At 45.2% G+C, this 21667-nt stretch overlaps 1 protein-coding gene across 9 annotated transcripts; it reads right to left on the bottom strand.

The window, feature by feature from the left end:
- Window positions 1-1039: 1039 nt before the first annotated feature.
- On the bottom strand, window positions 1040-20870 carry LOC140631252 (uncharacterized). Of its 9 annotated transcripts, none has more exons than XR_012028882.1 (4): window positions 19702-20868; window positions 13751-13839; window positions 11613-11903; window positions 1040-1418 (listed from the first exon to the last, which is right to left on the bottom strand). XR_012028882.1 is itself a non-coding variant. In XM_072822736.1 (4 exons), exons 1-4 carry the CDS (start codon window positions 20274-20276, stop codon window positions 16697-16699), a joined length of 870 nt encoding a protein of 289 aa, XP_072678837.1. In that variant the 5' UTR covers window positions 20277-20870; the 3' UTR covers window positions 16581-16696. The 9 variants fall into 9 exon arrangements, 4 of the variants coding, with proteins under 4 accessions (XP_072678840.1, XP_072678838.1, XP_072678837.1 ...); XR_012028884.1 differs by having other exon boundaries at window positions 20442-20865; XR_012028883.1 differs by lacking the exons at window positions 1040-1418; window positions 11613-11903; window positions 13751-13839 and adding exons at window positions 16581-16740; window positions 16865-17604; window positions 18247-18404 and having other exon boundaries at window positions 19702-20870.
- Window positions 20871-21667: the final 797 nt, after the last annotated feature.

Genomic DNA, 21667 nt, shown 5'->3' with positions numbered 1-21667 from the left:
TACCATTCCTTCCTGTAGGTGAAGGTTACGTATATTTATAGAACCTATTGCGATGAAATGACAAAGTTGGAGGCTTGGGAAAAAAATGTTTTGATTCTCAGGTCAGTATTTTTTCTAAGCGTATTTCAATTCTCTGGTGCCAGCCCTCGAGTGGATTATTATGGGAGGTGTAAGATGATATGGAGTTACTCCCAAAACCGAAGTACGGGACACTGCCTTGCTGCTTCAACTGAACTTTGGAGTCTAGTTCTTTCCCTTATTCTCCTCCTAGGGGGGGAAAGAGAAGTTGACCCAGTTAGGAACAGCGTGAGGTGCCTGAGCACACTGACAAGATACACATCTGCAAATTATAGGCTCAAATTATAGGTTCGTGGTGTGGGCATATGGGGCAGCTTGCCCCAGCTCGGGACAGTCTGGGTTCTCTCCTTCATTCCACAGGGCTTCGGCTGTTGAAACGAGTCGGAACTCTCCCTCAGCTTCCATTCCTGAAGAAATTCATTCTCCGCAGTTGTCTAGACCCACCCATATCTTGGGTTGAGGTTAAAATCTAAAGTAGTTCCGGGCACCCCAAGGGGATTAAGATCCCCTCTCTTCCCAGGTTCTAAATCTCCCTGCACTAGCAGAAATTGGATATGCTGCCTTAGTTTCTCCGATGGCTGAGAACAGAGGCCCCCAGAAGGGGGCACGCAGAAGATGGGCAGTTAGGCCCCTCCTGAAGGCCAGCACAGTGGTGGCCACTTCGTTCGCCAAGGCAGGGGGATGGTCCACGGTGACGGTGGATGCATTCGGTGCTAGTACAAAGCATGCTGCGACTTCCAGGGACAACACCTACTCTGTCTACTTTCTCGATGTTGGGAAGGTCTTGCTTTGATCACCCTACTATTCTTCACATTTTAAACTCCCCCAGCAGCAGTGATGGGTGAATGATACATTAACTTACAAAAAAGGACAAACAGCAGAGCATGAGAAAGTCCCAATTCCTAATATATATATATATATATATATATATATATATATATATATATATTACAGTCATTCTGCAGCTGATAGGAATCCATATCTAAAACCCAATGGCCAGTTCCCTGTCCTAAGTTTTCAGCCTAAGACATTCTCAAGAATTCTCTCTAACTTCCTTTTTGAATAATCTAAAATGCTGCAGGTTCATCTTTTTTACGTTCCCAGCCCTACTTCTAATCAATTTTCTTTCACACTTTCCCGTCCTCCAGATAAATCAAATGCCAATTTATCTTCTTCTTCCTTATTTTCTGCCTCCTTTCATTTCATCTCTGCTCGTCACTAATCAGCTCGTGCAAGCATCCACATGTACATTCCGTGTACATTTGATAGTTCTTGTTTGCAGCAAGGAGCGTTACCTCAAATTCGTCAAATACCCAAGCGATAAGGAAGCGCGCTATTAACTGCAAGGAAACAAAGTAAAATATTTAAGGCAATTAGAGAACAATTCAAACTAGTAATACGATTAATGACTAATAAAGTGTCTATGCAGCTCTACAAGGGCACAAAGAACAGAACACCCTGAATCCTCTTCGATCTTCACAATATGTGATCTAACCTGATAATAGAGAAAACAGAATGGTGGAGAGGAGTGAAAATGGCATTTATCGTCGAATAGATTAGGTTTGAATTGCAACTCCGCCAGCTAATGCATTGCATGGTACCTGGCCAGCAGGACGCGGGCTCACTTTCCTCAGTTCCAAAATGGGATCAAGAATAACCGAGATGCAAGAGTTTGTGATCATTAGTACGGATGCATATAGAATGTCTTGTTCATGGTTGGTGGCTTATTATGATCCTCATTTAATGATTTAATGTATCAGGAAACAGAGACCCAAAGAATTTTACAAGCTTGTTTGAGGTCGTATGACTAGTAAGTGGCACAGCTGGGATTGAAATGAGGCTTTTATGAATTAAAACCTCTGTGTGGCCCATCACATCATGACCAGAGACTTTAGTTCAGTGCTTCTCAGGACCTACTGTACACACCAATCACCGAGAATCTTGTTAAAATGTAGATCTTAATATGAGATTCTCTGCAATTCTGCACTTTCACAAGCTCTGTCCCAGATGATGCTTACCCTGTAGGTCCACACTTTGATAGCAAAGACATAAAGTGAGTACTAACCAGAATTTAGGAGTACCCCAGGGTGATGCAGGTGGGCCTGTAAGAATTGAGGCTTTTATGTCTGACTCTGGGTTTCAGCTCAGGTCATGATCTCAGGGTCATGGCATCAAGCCCCATGTAGGGCTCCAATGCTCAACGGGGAGTCTGCTTGAGATTCTCTCTCCTGCTCCCTCTGCCCACCCCTCCCCCCCAAAAATAAGTAAATATTTAAAAAAAGAATTGAGGTTTTTAGTGCTAGCGATAAAGATAGAATGCAAAGGTGGCAACCATTTATTCAATGTGTGGAGTGCTCGTCAGGTGCATGACTAAGAGTCAAGTGCCCAGGATATAAAGATGAACCAGATATGCTGAGAAGCACATACGTTAACAACAACTTCAGTGGATGGGCCTAATGTATTTGGACACCGGAGGGAGATCCACACGATAAGAGAGAAACTCGGGGCATGTGTGTGCAAATGTAGAATAAGGACAGATGATGGAGAACGTTGACCAACTCCTCAAGGGCCTATAACCTCCATCCAAGCCCACATGGAGCCCACCGTAGGTTCGAAAACAAGGTCAAGTTTAAATCTGGGTTGAAATAGGATGGAAACCAAGGATGCCCACCCCCGGGCTATTGTAGAAAGCAGAGGTGAGCTGTTGTGGGCTTAGCTTTGATAGAAACTGAGGCAACGAAGAATGAAATAGAACTCTAGGACACACTGAGGAGAACCACGTTGCAGGGAGCACTGGACTTTAAACTCTGAGTGATGCCTGGGCTCCATTATAGCTCTGCCTCATGGGAGCCATTTCTGAGCTTCCGCCTTTTCATCCATAAAATACCGACCATCTATTTCAGGGACCGCTGGGAGGATTAAATAAGATAATGCACGTGGATGCCTTTGAAAACTCTGAAGCACTATATAAATTAAGGAGCTATTATTATTAAGTTTCTCATACAGTATCTGACACATTATCACTGAATTAATTAAGTAATGAAAGAACAGAATTTAATGAATGCTTGGCTATGAAGAATGAAGAAGAGGAAAAAAACCAAAGGTGATCTCAAAATGTCCAGAGTTCTAGAATAAGAAAATAGTTGCACTGTGTTTGATGGGACTGGAGAAAGGGAATCCACGGGGGAATGAGACGGGAGGGGGGTTGGTAAATCTTATGAGAGACTTGGCCTTGATAAGGCTGAGAGTCCCAGAAGCAGGACATTTCTCTGACTCTCAAAAGCAATCTAGGATTTCTAATATAACTTCAGGTAATTTTTATCATTGCAACACCACCCATCGTCATTTGGTGCCCAGCTGGTTGGCCTTGGACTAGGTTTTGCTAAGCGTTTGTCACCTCACCTATAAAATAGACATACAGATAATACCTGCCTCAAAGGAATGCTGTGATGACTACGACTTATAATACTTATAAAGCTCTTCAGCCAGCACGTGGCACGTTCTGGGTTCTTCATAACACCTCCCCCCCCACCCTGTTGCTACTGTCATCATTGTTATTATTAGGGTCATGTGTGGAACCCAGAGTGGGGCTTGAACTCACAACCCTGAGATCAAGATCTGAACTGAGATCAAGAATCAGACACTTAACCCACTGGGCCACCCAGGAGCCCCAGTTATAGTGACGTTTAAAACGGAAAACAGAGAGACACAGAAACAGCATGGGTCCAGATCAAAACACAAAGAGCGTTGAAGCTATAGGGACCCCAAAGATCATGGGTCCAGGTCTTCCCTATCCACGCTTCTATCATTTACAAATGAGGAAACTGAGGCCCACAGACGAGGCTAATGATCAATATGATTTCTTTGGGAGAGTTCCCATTGATACCAGGGTGCAAAAAATCTCCAGGCAACTAAGAGAGAAAAAAGTATCTACGGAAAGCACTGATTTGTGAGCTTGCTCCATGGTTAAGGCCATTCTTTTCATCTACGGGGAAGTATATTCCTTCCATGCTGGACTATTAATTAAAATTCAGCGATGCTAATTTTACTGCCAACTTAGGAGATTCTTATTACATTTATTTTCCAGGTAATTGCTGCTTGTACAGGAGTTCAAATAGATGTCTTTTTTAGATGGTGCAATAGATCAGAATTATAATAGTTAAATTCCTCACCCTTCATTTTGCTCCCTCCGATTCTGAAGCCTGCTTACTCAAATACCAAGAGCGCCCTCCCTCCTTCTCTCTCTCCTTCCCTCTCCTGTGCGCTTGGGTGCCTTAGTCTATCCTGTGTTCTCTCTCTCTCTCTCAATGATAAGATCTACAGAGGCGTGGATCAGCAAAATAGAGTTTCTGTTTTCTTTTTCGCCATTTTATCCAACCATTTCCCCTCCGAGGAAGAACCAAAAGTAATCTTTTACATAGGTGTGGAAAGAGATACCAAGCACTTCTTCTTCCACCACCATTTTTATGCTGATTTCTATCCCCACTTTCCAGATGAATAAATTGATACTCAGAGGAATAATCTCCCCGATGTTACACAGCTAATACAAAAAAGGCAGATTCCAGTTCCACCTCCTTTTTTTTTTTTTTTTTTTTTTTTTTTAAGCTTGGCTAGGAAAAAAATCCAGGAAAAAAATTGTAATATGCTGTGTACTCCAAAACAGAAAGAAAGAGATGATGGTAGGGAGCCACTTCCCTCTTCAGGAAGAAGGAAAAGGCATCTGGGTGGGAGCCATGGAGGCAGGTGGCACTCCTCAAGTCCTGTCCCAAAGCAGAGGCCCTCTTTCTCCCTCTGTGTGTCCCTGGGCCTCTTACGGTGGGAAGGTTTCCTTCTCCCTTCTCCATGACATTGAGTTCCGTGAAGATGCCCCGGAAGGATGAGGCCACACTGGAAGGCACTTTTCAGGAGGAAGCAGCAGGTGCCTGAGTCCAGGCACAAACCAGCTTCATAGCTGTGAGCTTTAGTGCTCTTGAGATGCTTGGATCTTCCAGCCCGAGTACCAATTAACTGTATGCTGGGGAAGGAGGTGGTTGACAGGAAGAAGCATATATTAATTTTAAAATCTCAATTCCAGTTGCCTTTAACTGTATCCTTATTATGTGCCAAGCATGATACTAAGAGCTTCCCATGCTTCATCTCCGTTTGCCCCAATAACCTTGTAAATTGGGGACCATTACTATAATTGGATCTATTTTATGAGTGAAAAATGTGAGTCTCAATAAATTAAGTGTAACCAGTGTGAGGTCATGTCACTAAAAATCGCCAGGGCCACCTGGGTGTCTCTGACTCCAAAGCCCCTCACTCTGAGTGGCTCCGCAGACTACCCGCCTGGATGTCGTGGGTTGTCTAAATCTTCGGTCCCACAGAGTAGTATTAGGGGATCAGGGAAGGGAAGTATTGTGACTATCACAGTGGTACCCACACGAAAAGTTTACGTCTCGAGGGAGGTGTGTATGCTTACCTGACAGGGACCACAAGGAAACATTAGCTTGTCTAATTTATATTTTGATGCCACCCTTTGAAAGTACGTACGTATGAGTTTTATAATACAAATAACACATTAGTACAATAGTACATACATAATCCATAAAGAAATAAATATAGGACCTTTCGCAAATTTATTTTACAGATTGGGATCAAACATATTCTTTGTCTTGAGATCTAGTATTGTAGACCCTTAGAGTTGGGAAGGAAGTTTAGAGGACCTCTATTCTGTCTGCTTCCACGCGCCCTGGCTGGGCTTTCCAGGATTAACCTCCAACCTTCGGCTGAGAGCTCTGGGTTTGTAGCTTTTTGGGTGGTTTTTTGTTTTGTTTTGTTTTGTTTTTGTTTCTTGCCACTATTTCATAGATATGGTCACTTTAAGCTCTTCTTTTCTATGTATCCCAACTCGAGGCTGTGCAATCTGCTGACTCGGCGAACACAGACGGGGACCCAGGTACGGGACATGGACTTTCAGGTGAAGGGGGCCCCAGGATTGGCCAACGTGGTGGTGAGCAGACGTATGTGGGAAACCAGCCAGAAGTCATCAGGAGACAGACCCATCCCACACCCCAACACACGAGTCCCTGTGGTGGTGAGAGCGCGTCCATCCTGAGGCTGCTAGCCGGCAGACTTAGCTTGGAGAGCTGCTCTTCTCTTCTGATCTCAGCCCCTCCCCATTAGTTTTCCTTCCTGTGGTTCTGAATTGCAGAAGTCTTCAATCAGCACCACTGAGCGGGCTCTTCTGGAAGAAAACTGTCTTGCACCTGGCTTCTAGGAAACCTGACCTAAAACACTACACATCAGAATCATCTGAGGAAGTTTATAAAAATATCTCTACCTAGACCTAAACTCCTTCACCTACTGAGTCAGGATCAACAGATACTTCATGCGTGAGGGACAGGCAGGTATATGTCTTAGACCCTAGTAGGTATATCTCAGGCATCACTTCTCTCTCAATTTTATTTTGAAAATTTCAAGTGTATAGAAATAATGAAAGAATAATATAATAATAAACACCTACATACTCCCCATCTAGATGCACCAATTATTAACATTTTCCTTCCATTCTCTCTCTCTTCCTCTCTCCTGCCATATTAAAAATCATTTGCAAGTAAATTATAAACGTTATGACACTCCATTCTTAAATACTTCAAACATGCGTCTTCCAAAAATAAAGACATTCTATATAACCCCTAAAAAGTTAGTATTATTGGCTAATATCACCAAAGTATACTATCCATATTTAACATGCACACTCTTTTTAAGGTCAAGTGTTGAGATATTCTCAACTATGGATACCATAGAAGTTCAGAAAAGGGAAATAGCCCTATGGGTTGAAGAGCAAGGAGAAATCTTCAAGCAGGAAGTAAGATGTGTTTGTTTTTTAAAGATTTTGTTTATTTATTCATGAGAGACACAGAGAGAGGGACCCAGAGACACAGGCCGAGGGAGAAGCAGGCTCCCTGTGGGGAGACTGATGTGGGACTCGATCCCAGGACCCCGAGATCACGCCCTGAGCAGAAGGCAGACGCTCAACCACTGAGCCATCCAGGTGTCCTTGAAGCAGGATTTGAATTGGACTTTGGAGAACTGATATTAGTAAAGAGGAGAATGAAGAAACACTAAAAAGAGGTAAATAAATATATGCAGAGGTACAGAAATGAAAAAAATATGGCTTTTGGCGGGGGGAAATAACTGAGCAGACCCACAGTCCATGGAGTGTAGTAGAGAGAAGCTGTGTAGGCCACATGGAATCAGAGCACAGAGAGATTTGCAATTTAAGCAATCAAAGAAATGGTTGCCACATACCAAGAAATTTTAAATGTGTCTGGCCTTTAAGAGTCATATCCGGTTTTTAGAATGTATTCAGATGTAAAAGAGGAAGAACAATGTTTAAAGACTTAGAGTCAAAATTTCTTTTTTTCTTTTTTTAAGATTTAATTTATTTATTCATGAGGGACACAGAGAGGCAGAGACACAGCAGAGGGAGAAGCAGGCTGATGCGGACCTCAGTCCCTGGACTCCGGGATCACGACCTGAGCCAAAGGCAGATGCTCAACCCCGGAGCTACCAGGTGCCCTAGAGTCAAAATTTCACTGGGAAATTAATTGGTGATTAAAATCCATTCAACTCACATATTCATTCTACAAACATTTTCTGAGTTCCTATTATTTTCCAGATACCAATCTAAGCAAAGAGAAGTCTTGAAAAGGACAGACAAGGTCCCTGCTTTCCTAAACCTCAGGAGTGTGTGTGTGTGTGTGTGTGTGTGTGTGTGTGTGTGTGTGTGTTACATGTCCGGTGGGAAGGGCCAGGAATCATTCGATAGTTAAATAAGTAAATGAACAACAAAAGATTCGGTTGACAGTGATACGGTTAAAATAAGAAAAAAATTGAAAGAAACCAATTAATAGTGATTGGGGCCTGGTTCAAATTAGGTATTCAGGAAAAGCAGTATTTAAAGCACTGTTTGCTGGAGCCGGCCACCATTCAAAAGAACAGATTGCTAAGATTTCCGCTATTTGGGGAGCTGTTTGACATTACATTGGTAGCTTTAAGTAGGCCATGGCAAAATATCTACACAAATTGGCAAATGCTACAAATCATGGCTTCTTTCTTCCAGAGAGTGAGCAGGCTGTCAAACATTTGCCAGGGTACCACTGCATCTAAGCTACAGCCTAAATGGCAGAGAAACAGCAGTGTGGAGATCCAGAAGAGGATATGCTAGGGTATCAGAGCAAAGGCTCTACAATGTAGAATAAGCTTGGCATATTTGAGGAACACAAAGAAGGCTAAAGTTTGGTGACACTGGAGAGAGAGAGCAGCACAGGAGAGGGATGGAGATTGGCTGAAACTGAATCACGTGGGACCATGTAGGCCTGTCACGACATTGGAGCTTTTATTCTGAATGTGACGGGGAGTCATGGGTAGATCTTAAGCATTAGGCTAGCGTAATTTGAATTATGTTTTTAAAAGATCACCTTGGTTGTGAGAGAATGGTTGGGAGGAAGGGAAGAGTGACAGCAAAGAGCTCAGCTAGGAGTTTAGTGCTTACAAAGCAATGAGTGTGCAAGGTTATTCACTGAAGACAGCGTGGTGTCACAGCAAAATACTGGAACCAGCCGAACTGTCCATTAATAGCAAAGGAAGTGGAGTGATAATGGTCTTTGCATATAATGCGACTGCTCAACTGTTGTTTTTTAAAAAAAAAAAAAAAGATTTTTTAAAATTTAAGATTAACAAAATATCTCTAAGATATATTATTAAATGAAAAAGAAGCTGATGCAAACCAGATTGTAAAGGATGCTGCGCTTTTATGTAAAATGGGGGGCAGGGTACAAACGAGACTTTGTTGGGATTTGTATGTAAATACGTTGCAAATTACCTAAAAGTGGTTATAAGAAACTGCTAATAGGTCAAAGCATATGCAATTATCATTTTGGAGGTCAAAATAATTTTTAAACATCAGCAATTGCATATGATTTGGCCCAAAAGTTGTTATTTGTGTTGCTGTTTTATTTGATGCTGCTTATAGGCGAGTGAATAGATGCGGTACAGTCTTATGAGGGGCACTTCTTCCTTATGCCCTTTTACGATTTATTAAACTGTGAAAAACTGATCTCTTGTTCCCTATTTTAAAATTAGGTAAATGATTGATAGGTAGATGACAGAGCGAGGGAGAGATGAGAGGCTCATGCAAAAGTCCAATAAAAGTTTATGGGACCCGAGACTAGAGTGTGAGAAAAGACAGATTTGGGATGTCATTTTGAAGTAGAGTTGATAGGACTCACTGTTAGATTTGTGTTTGGGGTGATGCAATTAAGAAAAAAGAGGAAGCAAGGAGATGTCCTCACTTAAGCAATTAAATAGAGTTGCTCCAGCAACTAAATCAGTGATGCAATCATCTACAAAGACAGGAAAGATGGGGGCATCGAGACGCTGAGAAATGTTCCACGGAGAGAGCTGTAGACACCCAAGTGGGTGCGCCAATTAGGAAGTGAGACAGCCAAATCTGGGGTCGGGGAGGGGGCTCAGGGCTTTGAGCTCTAAAGTCAAGAGTTCTCTCAACTGTCAGAAGGGAGAGGAGGGTATGTTCAAAGGGGACTCTGCCAACTTCAAGGCTCTTCCTTTTCCCTTTGTCCGGGAACATCACAGAGGCTTGCCCGATAGGTAAACCAAACCGAATGTCAGGGAGAAATGAGTAAACTGAGAAAATCGGAACATGCTTCCTCACATTGAAACGCCCTTGCGCCTACATATCATGTGTCATTCACTCCGTGCGCACTTGCACACATCATCGAGGAAGTCGGGAGGAGAGGTTTTCGAGGGTGGCACCATTGCTCGGGGACCAATCTCGGCTCCCCAGCGACTGGAGGACTGAGTTTCCTGAGTGTCAGATCCTGCACGTCTTCCCACCCGTTCAGTGGGAGGCGCGGAGGCACAAAGTAAGTTCAAACAGGGGCAAACCCAAAATGATTCTACTCCCCCCCCCCAAAACTACCTAATCCAACTGTAAAAAATAACTCAAAGAGAAATGGAACTCGGTGATGGGAGAAGGCAATAAACCGACCTGGGCATATGTGGGACTGAGGATAAAAGAGTAAGTGACAAAAACAAGATAAATGGAAACATGATCAAAATAAAAACTTTTGAGAGATCTAATGTTTGGGATTCTCTGCCTAGGATTCGGGCTCAGTACCCAGCAGGGTTTGAAGTGAGCTTGGCAGTGGGGAATGGAGCAGAGTCTCTGTAGGTTTGCAGAAGGAACATGAAAACGCAGGCTCTGAACACAACCGCACACACTTATCTTCAGAGAAGATGGTCCCCCGGCGCTTCTGGCGAGTGCCGAGCTGTTAGCCTTGCATCCTCGCTCAATTCTAAAAACGGATAATTAAATTCTATTGCTCTAATGAAATTCCCCCTGTCGTTTACACTGCAGAGTGTACATGGAGCCTTCCGGGAGACCGGGCGGGGGGTGGGGGGTGCCCACCCTAAGCAGGAGCTCATCTACGCAGCACAGAGCAAAACAGAGATGAGTCATTAGCTAATGAGGGTGAGCCCTGAGCGTGACTCGAGTGAAAAATTCAGGCCTGAAACCGGACAAGATGAGATCAAAATATTTTATGTTCTTTAGGTGCGGGGCTGTCCTCACTGAACAAAATCCAGGTAATGGCCACGCGTGTGCTTAGTTTGGTGTTATGAGCATCTGGGTCTTAGTTCGCCCTGGAGAGAAATATGCATAACGGGTAGGCTAACAGCTCTCTTGTCTACTCGGAAATCTTCCAGAAAAAGAGGATAGGACCGTATATAGTAGCATACGTTGTTCTTATACTTACTACTATTATTGGATCCATGACTGACAAGGAGGGAAGATGGTATGAAACGCATGCAAAATTTTAAGTACACATATATTTATGAATATACATTTGAGGGTTCTTATGGGACTCCAAAAGTTTGGTGCACTGAAGATTCTTACAGAAAATTTTTAAAAATATTAACTCCTATTTCCTCTTGGAACGTGGGGCCACGAGACCCTCGAGATCACCGTGGTGCTCTTAGGTTGGCCTGCTCCAGTCAGTGAGACAGCACAGGCCCAGGAGAGTCTATTTTTATCATCTGTGTTACCTTCTTATTCCCTTTTTAACAGTGAGAACTTGCCACTGACCCTTGCAGGGAGATCATTAAGCAACAGCAACAATAACAACAAAACCCCAACACCTCTGGGACCAAAGAGGCACCAAAAAATATACATTGATATTATAACCGGAGACAGGAACCTAAGGGGTGTGTGGGGGAGGAATGAATTAAGGGAGCCATCATGACAGTGAAATGCATTATTACCTAGTTATTCAATGCACTCTTGGCTTTTCAGGTGATGAACTTTTCACACCAGAAGTGGGGAAATTAATCAACTTTTCCTCCCCGTATGTCTCTTTGTGTCTTCTTACTGTCTCATCTAATTGTTTTGCACTCAATATGGACATTGTTCTCATTTCAACTTTCCCTGCAAAGCTCGGGCGCCCTTACGTGACCCTGAAACACATTCTCACCTCATCCAGCATAACGTGCCTCTAGTTTCTGCAGCGTTTCCTCAAGCAGACATGAATGAGGAAGTTCCTCGGCTTCTTTTATGACAGTCGTGCGATCCCAGAGCCTCACCTCCTGCTTCATCGCGCTAGTACAAACTTCTCAGTTTCCCTTGCTGCCTTCAACAGACTCTCCTGTCCTCTCCCAGGCACCCAGGAGGACCACGAGGTGTCCAAAGCGGTCGGTGACCCCTAGGACGGGACCTCGTGAATTCTTCAAAAATGTCCCATTCCACCTGTAGGGTAATGCCCTTGCTGCAAAAGAGATCACAGATGATTCTCCCTTTGTCTCAAAGATTAACAAGAAAGAGAGAGTTGGGAGAAACCTTCAGGATATATCCAATTTCTGACTATCTCGTGATATACAGACTAAACTTCTGGAAGGCTAAATAAACTTTGTAATTATTACTCAGAGTTTTTCCCATTGTGTAGAATGTGGTCTTCTCTCCTGCGACACAACCCATTTACATGCCTTTAGAATCATCCTGGGAACTTAAGACCTTTTGAACACCAAGCTAACGAAGGCCCTGGCCGTCAACTCTCAGGTTTAAAACCATCTATCTGAGCCCAGTGTTGACATCACTCCTATGTGACAAATTTACAAAGGAAGAGACACAGCCTGGCGCATGAAATATAAGATGATTCTATGTCTTAAGTACTTAAAGCCTATTACCAAAATAGGTGTGCAATGTTGCCGTTATAAATATCATGCTTAACACTTTTTGATTCTTTTTACTCTGAAGTGTCCAACCTATTACGGAACAAAGAAAGACCGTCTTTTAAATCTCGCTCACTTCAGCTTCCTCAGAGATGGATGGGCCCCCTCTGAAGCCCAGTTTCACATAAAAGCACGGCAGTACACTGCTGTAAATCTCTTTTACATCAGCTTTTATGTGAGCCAGGTCTGGGTTGGGCTTCATTATCCCCCTTTTTTTGTTTTGTTTTGGATTTTTTTTTTTTGACTGAAAAAAAATATGTAGTCTCCGGCAATTCGGATGATCTGCTTTGTAAATAACATGAATGCACTTGGGCTTAGAGAAAACCACTTGGGGCATGTGGAGCCCTAGGTCTGTACTGGTGTGAAGGGATGAGCCATCCGCTCGCAGAGGGGCCTCCTGGGCCATGTCCCTGCAACTGTGCTCCCTCTGGCCCCTGCCAGGTCTCTGGATCACCCTGCTTTGGTCTGCTGAAGCCATTGCTGGCCTTGACTTCTCAAGGCCAGGCCCCAAAATGCCTTGCTGAAACCGGGGGGAATCCATACATGTCAACATCTTGAGTCCATCATGTGGTCTCCTCAGGAATGCCCGTAAAAACTTTGAGTTGTATCTTAATGTCAGCAGCTGTTAGAAGTCGTGATTCTCTGATGCTACCACATGTGTACTTCTTGAGCTGTGCCTGGACAAATGCAGCCTTTTAACCACTAGTTACAGGATCTGAATTAGATTTTAATAAACTCCAATTCAGCTAGAACGAAGGGTGTCATCGTGCAGAGTGCAATGGAACGAGCGAAGGTCCCGGTTGGTTGGCTGTGTGGTTTGGGCAGGTCAGTTTCTCTGAGCTGCTGCTTCCTTGTTCCTAAAGGAGGGGCTGTTACAGATAATCTTAGAGGTTTTGTCCGATTCTGTATGTTTCTCTGGGACTGTGGTTCGGGGATCACGGGGTGCCCTATCACAGAGGAGAGGAACTGCCAGTCCTTGACTGGGTTTTATCTGGCTTAGGGTAGCATAGCTTGGATCCCTGACAATTGAGTCCGGAAAATGTTTACTTTCCAGATAGCTGTCCTGTCCAGAACAAAACTTCAGATGAGTTAAAGATTAACTGGAGCCGAGGATCTTTTTTCTAGCAATAATGTAATGTCATAAAGTACTCTGCTGGGATTAAAATGGTGGACTAGATCAACACTCATTTGCTTCCAGTTTCCTCTAAAAAAAACAATTGAAATATAAGTACAGATGTGTAAAAAGAAATAAAATATTACTAATATGGAATAGCTATGAGAAGAGGGGCTTGGATATGGGGGTGTCATTCACAAGCAGGCATTTTAATGCATTTCTCAGAGACAGGAAGCAGAGCTGAATAATGAAGCGGGTACAGAAGATTACCTGCATCCTGCAGGCAGCTGCAGGGTGAGGTGTCTCCATCCTGCCCCACGGAACCCTGTGAGGTTCTGAGCTGGGAAAGGGCAGGCATCCTGGAGGGAGGGAATGAAAAGTCAGTCTGAAAATACAGGAGGATAAAAATGTTTGCTGAGGAAGTCAAACACGTTGCAGAAAGTGAAGGCTTTTAGTTCAGCACGTTGACACTCTTTGTTGGGGTCTGCCTCTTACGCCCCAGAGCCCACAGTCAGAATTCCCAATTATTCTCTTAAGTATCACTATGTAAATAAGGATTGCTTGGCATGGGGGAACCAGGAGCAGGAAAGACAAAGGCTTAGACAAACAAACAGGAAAAACAAAAAACCTGCAAGATGAGGCATGATTTTAAAACCAGAAGAGAACTTTCATCATCGTCACCATCGCATCATCATTATCACTGATGGATTGGAGAAGATACTTTCCCCATTAGGAAAAAGAGAAAAACCGGACGGCGAGCATGGGCTCACGAACGTGAAAAATACAATTGACAGATTTTAAGAGCTATAACTCGAAAACGAAATTAAGAAAATAGCCCAGATATAAAACAAAAAATCAAAGACAAAGAAATTAAAGGGAAATGTAAGAGGTAAGGAGGAGCAGGTCAAAAGATCTAACACCAGCTAAAGTGAGCCTTCGAGAGAGAAAATGGGATAATGGGAAGAGACAATCGTGGACAAAACAATAGATGAGAATTTCCAGAGTTGAAAAATAATGAGTTTTTAGATTTAAAAAAAAAGTTTACATCTACATATGTTTCACTGACAAAAAGAGAATTCTGAAAGCTTTCAGAGGAACAAAATAAAGTTGCCTATGCAGGTATGAGAATCGGGCCCACATCCCGCCTTACTTCTAGTTAGCAACCTGCCATGCTTACGATGTTTGAAGGGAATAGAATTTTAATCCAGAGTGCTCACCTGGACAATCAACCAGCTGTAAGGGTAGAAACTCACTCTTACAAATGTAGGGGCTAGAAAACTTTACTTCTAAACCAACTTTGGGGGGAAAATTGTTTGAGAGTGTACTCCATAATCCCAGAAGAGGAAAATGTGATGCAGGAAACAGGATCTCCTTTAAGGGAATGGCAGAGGCCATGTCGTAACACCTGCTATGTGAAGCCTAAAAAGCCACGCACAGAGTTTGGAGTAGCATGGATCCCCAGGATGGAGGTGAGCAGGGAACAGTGGAGACTTCTGAGGGTAGATGGTGTAACTGAGAGTTTGAAAAACATTTAAAGCCCCTACAAAGGCAATGGTACAAGAGAAAGGTAATTATTCCTCATGAAAAAAATATTGTATCAGATATTCATGTTCTAAATAAGAGGCAATGTAAAGTGAGGCATGATTCTAAGCAAATGATAGGGTATGAGAAAAGAGAATCTATTTGACTTTGAATCGAGGAATAGTCTCCTCGAGAGGACACCCATAGAGAAGGAAATATAATCTCAGCCCTCTCCTTGGCCAGAGATTGAATAATATTTTTCATGGTCACAATAATTTAAATGTTATTTATTAGTTTTCAACTTTTAAAGAAAACCCATGTAGGGGTGTGTGTGTGTGTGTGTGTGTGTGTGTGTAGGGAGAAACAGAAGCCTTTCTTGTGCTGCAGACCAGAATATAAATGATGTATCAGCCTTGTCAACAAGACAGAAAGGAACATGATATAGAAGGGGAAGTAAAGGAAAAATAGAGAGTTAGGGTATTCGTGGCCTCCTCTTAATCAGAGAATATTAAAAAAAAAATACTGTCAAAAGGCAGTGCTGTTTTTATACAAGGGTTTAAGTCTATTTAAGTAATTTTCAATGCAACCAAATGGGATCATTTTTGAAAACAGTAATGAAAATTTAAATATTAACAGGACATGTGTGTATGAGAAAGAGAAGCAATAATAACCTAAATTTTCATCATTTGTGTAAGAAGTAAACTAATAGTGACCAAAATGGGTAAATCAAGAAATCTAGCTTTAAGCTCACTTCCTAGGTTGGAACATGGTCTCGACCTTAACCCCACAGCACAATCATGGATGTCTGGGCCCCACCCCGGAGATTCTGATATCATTCCTGCGGGGTGACGCTGGAGCTCCGAGATGTTTTTAAGTCCCCGAGTGAATAAAAGTGCAGCGCAGACTGAGAGCCCCGGCCCCAGAGGGCCTAGAATAGTAAGGCGGTGGGGAAGGGGCCACGCTCTACTGTTCGGTTTATTACCATATGCACAGACTATCTTCACAGAAATTGACTTTACAGCCTTAAAAGTGGATTTGATAACAGGGCGCATCACTAAGGTATCAAAAGCAGGTGAGTCAGGATTCAGAGCATTGTAGGCTCCGGGGCTCTGGGGTTGAGAATGCCTTGGGTGTCCTCTTGTTCTTCCTCCTTCCTTGAGAGAAGAGGATACTAGGGTCCAGAGAGGCTGAGCAATAGGCTGCTTGCCTCGGGTTAGGGGCCTAGTTAGAAGTGCGGGCAGGACTCATAGGTGCCCGCAGACGTCTCCCAAGATCTAAGCATCCTCTCCCTTCTCCTTCTAGTTTCACCTTTATCCTTCCCCCGCAAATGTGGTCTCTGTGTCCTATCTTCCTCTTTTCATTTTCCCGACTCCCTGCCTCTGAACCGCACTGTCAAGAAAACACAGAGGAGGAGGTAGGTGTTAGGGAACAAGACTCCATCTCCCTGAACTGGAATGGGCTTTCTCGTTGTTAATGTGGGTGGGCTTCATCCGCATGAGGCCACGTTCCCTTTCAGAATAAACTAAATTATCCTGCATTTGACGTCTGCTTGGCCTTCAGCGGCCTTGACTTGCCTGTGAGCCTCCGTGGAGAGATGGTTCTTCATCGCAGCTGCAAAGACACCTCCCCTTCAGAGAAGGAAGCTGAGTGAGGGGCTCGCCCGATGTTCCACATCCCGTTACGGAGAAGCTGATTTTACTTCTTTCCTGGCTGTTTCAGCTCTGTGTTTCTTCTTTCCCCTTAGATCAATGTGAAGGACGCATAGATCTCCACCCTTCTTCCCACAGCCATGGAGAAATATGGCAGGGCCAGCGACAAAGGTAAGAGATTTATAGACCCCACGAGATCCCAATTAATACAAACCAGAGGGACTGCTCTCTGCCTGCCACTTCTGAGGACCCTGGACGTGCAGCCACATCCTCTCGTAAAGCACAGCATGTTGACACTGGAAATAAACTATCAGTAAAGGTGCTCAGAAAATGCTTTATATGCATTCCTGAGCCATATTCTGTATTTAAACTCCAGCTTTTTAGTATAATTTTAGTCTTGGAACTTAACATTTTTACTGCCTTTTTCTCCAAATAATCAATATTGATTTTACTGTATCTGTTATTATCCTGACAGTAAGATTTATCTTGTTGCTTTGCTTTGCATGAGATGATAGTTTATAGAATGAACATTTATTCCATTCCTTCAGAAAAGCTCCTGGGATAATTATCTTGCCCCATTGGCAAATCTTTCAGCTTGTATTGTATTGAAAAATAATAATTGGCTTTGCCCCCTCATCAGGTTTGAACAGCTTTATTATGATTATGTTTGCTGGGACACTGTGATAGCATCTTTACAGATGTGGGGACTGTTAAGGACTCAGAAACCTGAATCCTTTTAAGGGACATCCCTACCCCCAGCTTCCAAGGACCCCATAGGCTGTGAACGGTGCAAAGTACACTAACGGTCCACTTCTCCGATCCAGGGGCCTACCTTCGGCCCAGATGTACACCATCTGCGGCGGTGGTCATAGACGTGAGCAGGGAGGGGCTGAAGATAATGCTGGCACCAGGGAAACTAATCTTCATACTCTTATGCTCACTGTGGCTTGTGCACTAGAATAGTTCACAATATTCAGACTAACTTCAGAGGGAGCCGCAAGATGTGGTGGAGAGAGAATGAAGACATGGGAAGTCCGTGAGCCTGGGACCTACTCTCTACTAGCTAAGTGGCCCTCAACAAATTACCTGACCTCTCTGAGCCTCTGAGGCCTGACTTACTCAGAACGATAGCACACGAACAGGCCTATTGGTTGTGTTTGTGCATAAATAAATAACATTATGTATAGTGGTTCATAAATGTAGTTGTATCAAATAGTATGTGTTTGTATGATACAAAAATGTAGGAGTTCACGCAACTCGTCCAGAAGCAACAGAGTCGTAGGAACATCTACTTATTCATTCCCTCCTTACTTTATTCGCTCAACAAATATTTATTGAGCACTTGCTGTGTGTATCAGGCTCGGTGCCTGGTGTAAGAATTCCAAGAGGGGATAAAATACAATCCTGCTCACGGATCTTACGGTTGGTTGCAAACACAGACATTGGCCCATTAGTCCCCCAAACGAAAGAAATGTCAGCTGTGGTGAGGTCTGTGGGAGCAGGTATGGGGAGCTGTGAAAGCTTATCATAGGGCTGTCACCCTACAAGGTGGCGCCCCAGCAGAGGATTGAAGGAGGGGGGAAGGTAGCTACTCACTCAGATGGAGGGAAAAGCATTCCAGGCCAAGGGAACAGCAGGACAAAGGAAGCCCACAGCAGTTCCCATGAGGCCCAAAGAGGAGGCCCAAGTGGCAATGTTTGTCCTGGATTATAGGCTTGTGGATTATTTGTGTTTTCTTCTTCAAAATTTCTTTGCTGTGAAGAAAAAGGCGAATAAATAGCCACCGGAGGTAAAGATGGGAATGAGAGGACACGTGGCAAGGTGAAGGGCCGGTTGCCAGCAGAGGATGAAGAAGGTGAGCGGAGGGGAGAAGTTGGGGGGCAGCGGCACGGAGGGGGGTGCCCCGTGTGTGTCACAGGGCGGCCGGGGCATTGACAGGCACGGGGATGGACACATTATGTTTATCAAGAAGGGAAAGCTAAACAAATAGAAACCAAAAAAAAAAAACCAAGTTGTGCGATGAAAACTCACAGTGGGCTGGGCCTGGGGCTATCCCACGTGTGACCTCGAGCATTTCCTAAACTGCGGCAATCCTCTTCTCCCAAGAAACCACACAGGCCGGCACACGGAGCTCTCCTTGTCGGGGGCCTGTGTCCGCCTGCCACATTCCCTCCTCCCCAGCTGCCCCCCCCACCCCGGAGCTGGGCCAGACGCGGCAGAGGCCCGTGGCAGGTGCTCCTTGGGTGCGGGATCTGGGGATCGGGCTCTAGAGCAGTCCTCAGCACGGGCTTCCGGACGCGGGCCCAGCGCTCGGACCCGCCGCCCCAGCTGACCTGCCAGGAGACGGAGAGTCTGACCCCGACACTCAATTAGCAGAACAGACGGTGTATAACGTATGCTTGACACTGATATGATTTAACGTTAATAACTGGTTTTCAAATATTTATTACAATGGCTGTTTTAATAAATATTTCATGAACGCTATTTTTTTTTTTCAGAAAACCCTCTGTTGCCAGCGTTGCTGCCTTAATTTGCCTTAATGAGGATTTTTTAAAATGCAGTGATAAATTGCTTTCCTGCCAGCGTACAGGAGGTGAAGAGGGCTCTTCTGGAAGATCCGTCATCTGGGGCAGCGAACCCAGGAAACGCTGAAGAACCAGCCAAAATAAAAGAAAAAAAATCCCCAAAGAAGGACCGACAGCTGTTGTGCGCGGCTCCTAAGAGGACAGGACCCAGCCTAGACTGGGGGCCCCGCGAGATGGGGAAGCACTTCCAGGACAGACAAGGTCACAGAGCCCTTGAACAGGTGCCTGAGGACCCTGGGACCTCCGGGAAGTCCTGGGGAACGGCCAAGCCCAGCGAGAATCCGGCCTGGGCTGGTGCTGGAAGGGGGCGAAGCCGTTCTGGGGCCTCGCAGCCTGACCAAGAAGCGTCCCAGGGCTCGAGAGAGGCAGCAATGGAAGGGGGGGGGTCCCTGCCTTCCTTGGCCCCGCCCCGCTGGAACCCCGGGGGACCCCACAAACCCCCCCGGGTGTCTGCCTCTGTGCTCACCTGCGGGAAGTGCCCACCTGCGGGCTTCGCCTTGCTTTCTGCCCCGCTCCCCACCAACCTACTGCAAACTCTATTCCTCGAAGACATATTGGGCTCCCTGTCCTCTGGAATATCACCGAAATCGGGACACCTGTCACCCTCCACGTGAGAGGCGCGTCCCCTGTGCCCCGGAGAGCTCTTAGAGCGATGCCGCATCCTGTCCCCAGGTGGGGGACCCCAGACTCGCCAGCAGCGCCCCAGTGGCATTCCGTGGCAGTTGGAATTAGCTGCCTTCCCCAATCCAGGCCCCGGAGCCCAGGCCCCGCTGCCTGGTGACCTATTCCCACTGCTGCCACCAGTTCAACAGCTCTACCAAAGTCCACCCTGACCACATCCCTGAGACCCGCCGGAGTCACCTCTCCTGGCTTCTGCTGAGAGGTGACTTCGCCACTGAGAGCCATTGTCACCCTGCTTCGCCCAAACTCCTGTGCCTTTCTGCCCTGAGACATGGGTTGCCATGTGCCTGCGCAAGGGCGGAAGAGCGACCTTCCCTGCTGGGCAGCCCCAGTCAAACCCCTCCATCCCCTACTTCCCATCCCTAGTGGGGGTGCCTTCTGGAAACGTGCCTGTTCCTTCCAGCTGTGCCTCTCTGAGCATCGCACCCGCCCCCCTCCACAGCCGTTTCACTCCCCTAGCCCCTGTCTGAGCCCAGGGCTCCGGCCTTCTGCATTTTATCCCTGGCCTCTGGGGCCTTCACTGACCACAGACGTTAGCTTTAATCGTGTTCAGAGACGTTGTTCCTTAATGATTATGCTCTTCCTGTCATGGCCTCTCCTGGAGGGCCACCGGGGGGCCTGGCTCCCAGAGACGCTGTCCACACTGTAGTCTACCAGGAAGCCCCTGGAACCTCACAGACCTGTTGTCCCGCATCCCCGATTCACCACCCTTGTAAGGCAGTGGTCTCCGTGGACACACTTAGTGAGAACCTAAGCCTAGAAAAAGGGGAGACAGTTAAGCACAGCAGGCATTTAGGCACCTGCTGCGGGCCACACCACACGCTGCAGGTGCAAAGGAGGAGAAGACGTAGAGGACACAACACGGAATCCCACATACAGTTGTTGAATTCTGCAACATACGTACATGCAGAGGCTGAGTTAGGGGCCCATAGCCAAGTCCAGAAAGGTGCTGAGGGTGGGACGCAGGGAGCACACATGAACCAAGGCTTGAAGTGACCAAGGTTGGCCAAGCGGGTTCAAGAGGGGGTGGGGCACCTCAGAGAATTGCATGAGCATGAGCACCCATTCCCCTGCTCCAGTGATGAAGTTATTATCTACACAGTTTAGCGTCGACAGAGCATAAAATATGCGTCGGAAAATGCCAGGGGCAAAGCTGGAGTATTGGACAGTAACCACGTCATGGAGGAGCTCATTTACCTTTGTGAGAAGCTCCACGTTATCCCAAAGGTAACAGGAAACCATCGGAGAGTTTCAAAGAGGAATGATACGCCTAGATTCGGGTGTTAAGCCATCACCTTCTCCAGTAGCTCTGGAAAGAGTACTTTTGAGCAGAACAAAATAAGGCAAAAAGCCCAATTGTCAACAACACAGCTCTATACAGACGAGAAAGACCTTAACTAATAATCATACGGCTAATATTTACTGAGTGCTTATTACGTGCCTGATATCATTCAAAGTATTATGTATTCAATGTTCACAGTAGCTCTCCTAGGAAAGCACTATTACAATTTTGATTTTGCAGGAGAGAAAAATAAAGTCCGGGAAGGTCAAGAGCTTGTCCAAGGACATACACAATCAAGGGAGTTGTAGAAAGGACAGGGGAAAGATTGCAGAACGACATAGACGAAGTGCTAAATAAACTGTAAGAGAAGGAATGGGAAGGCAGGGAGTGGTCAAGAGTGATGTCCATTCTCCAGCAGAGGTCACTAGGAGATGGGGCCACTGACAAATATGGTGATTAATTTAGAAAA

The sequence above is a fragment of the Canis lupus genome, chromosome 3 (assembly GCF_048164855.1).
Source record: "Canis lupus baileyi chromosome 3, mCanLup2.hap1, whole genome shotgun sequence".
Lineage (NCBI taxonomy): Eukaryota > Metazoa > Chordata > Mammalia > Carnivora > Canidae > Canis > Canis lupus.
This window is presented reverse-complemented; position numbering and strand designations above follow the sequence as displayed.

Excerpts from the sequence above, each read along its gene's own strand:
- LOC140631252 (XM_072822736.1), bottom strand. The coding sequence starts at position 20,276 with ATGGGAAGTAGGGGATGGAGGGGTTTGACTGGGGCTGCCCAGCAGGGA. Across the intron at positions 18,405-19,701 it reads CAGGTGGGCACTTCCCGCAG|CAAAGAAATTTTGAAGAAGA; the intron begins GTGAGCACAGAG and ends TTTTCTTCACAG. Across the intron at positions 16,958-18,246 it reads ATGCTTTTCCCTCCATCTGA|TTTATTTCCAGTGTCAACAT; the intron begins GTGAGTAGCTAC and ends CTTTACTGATAG.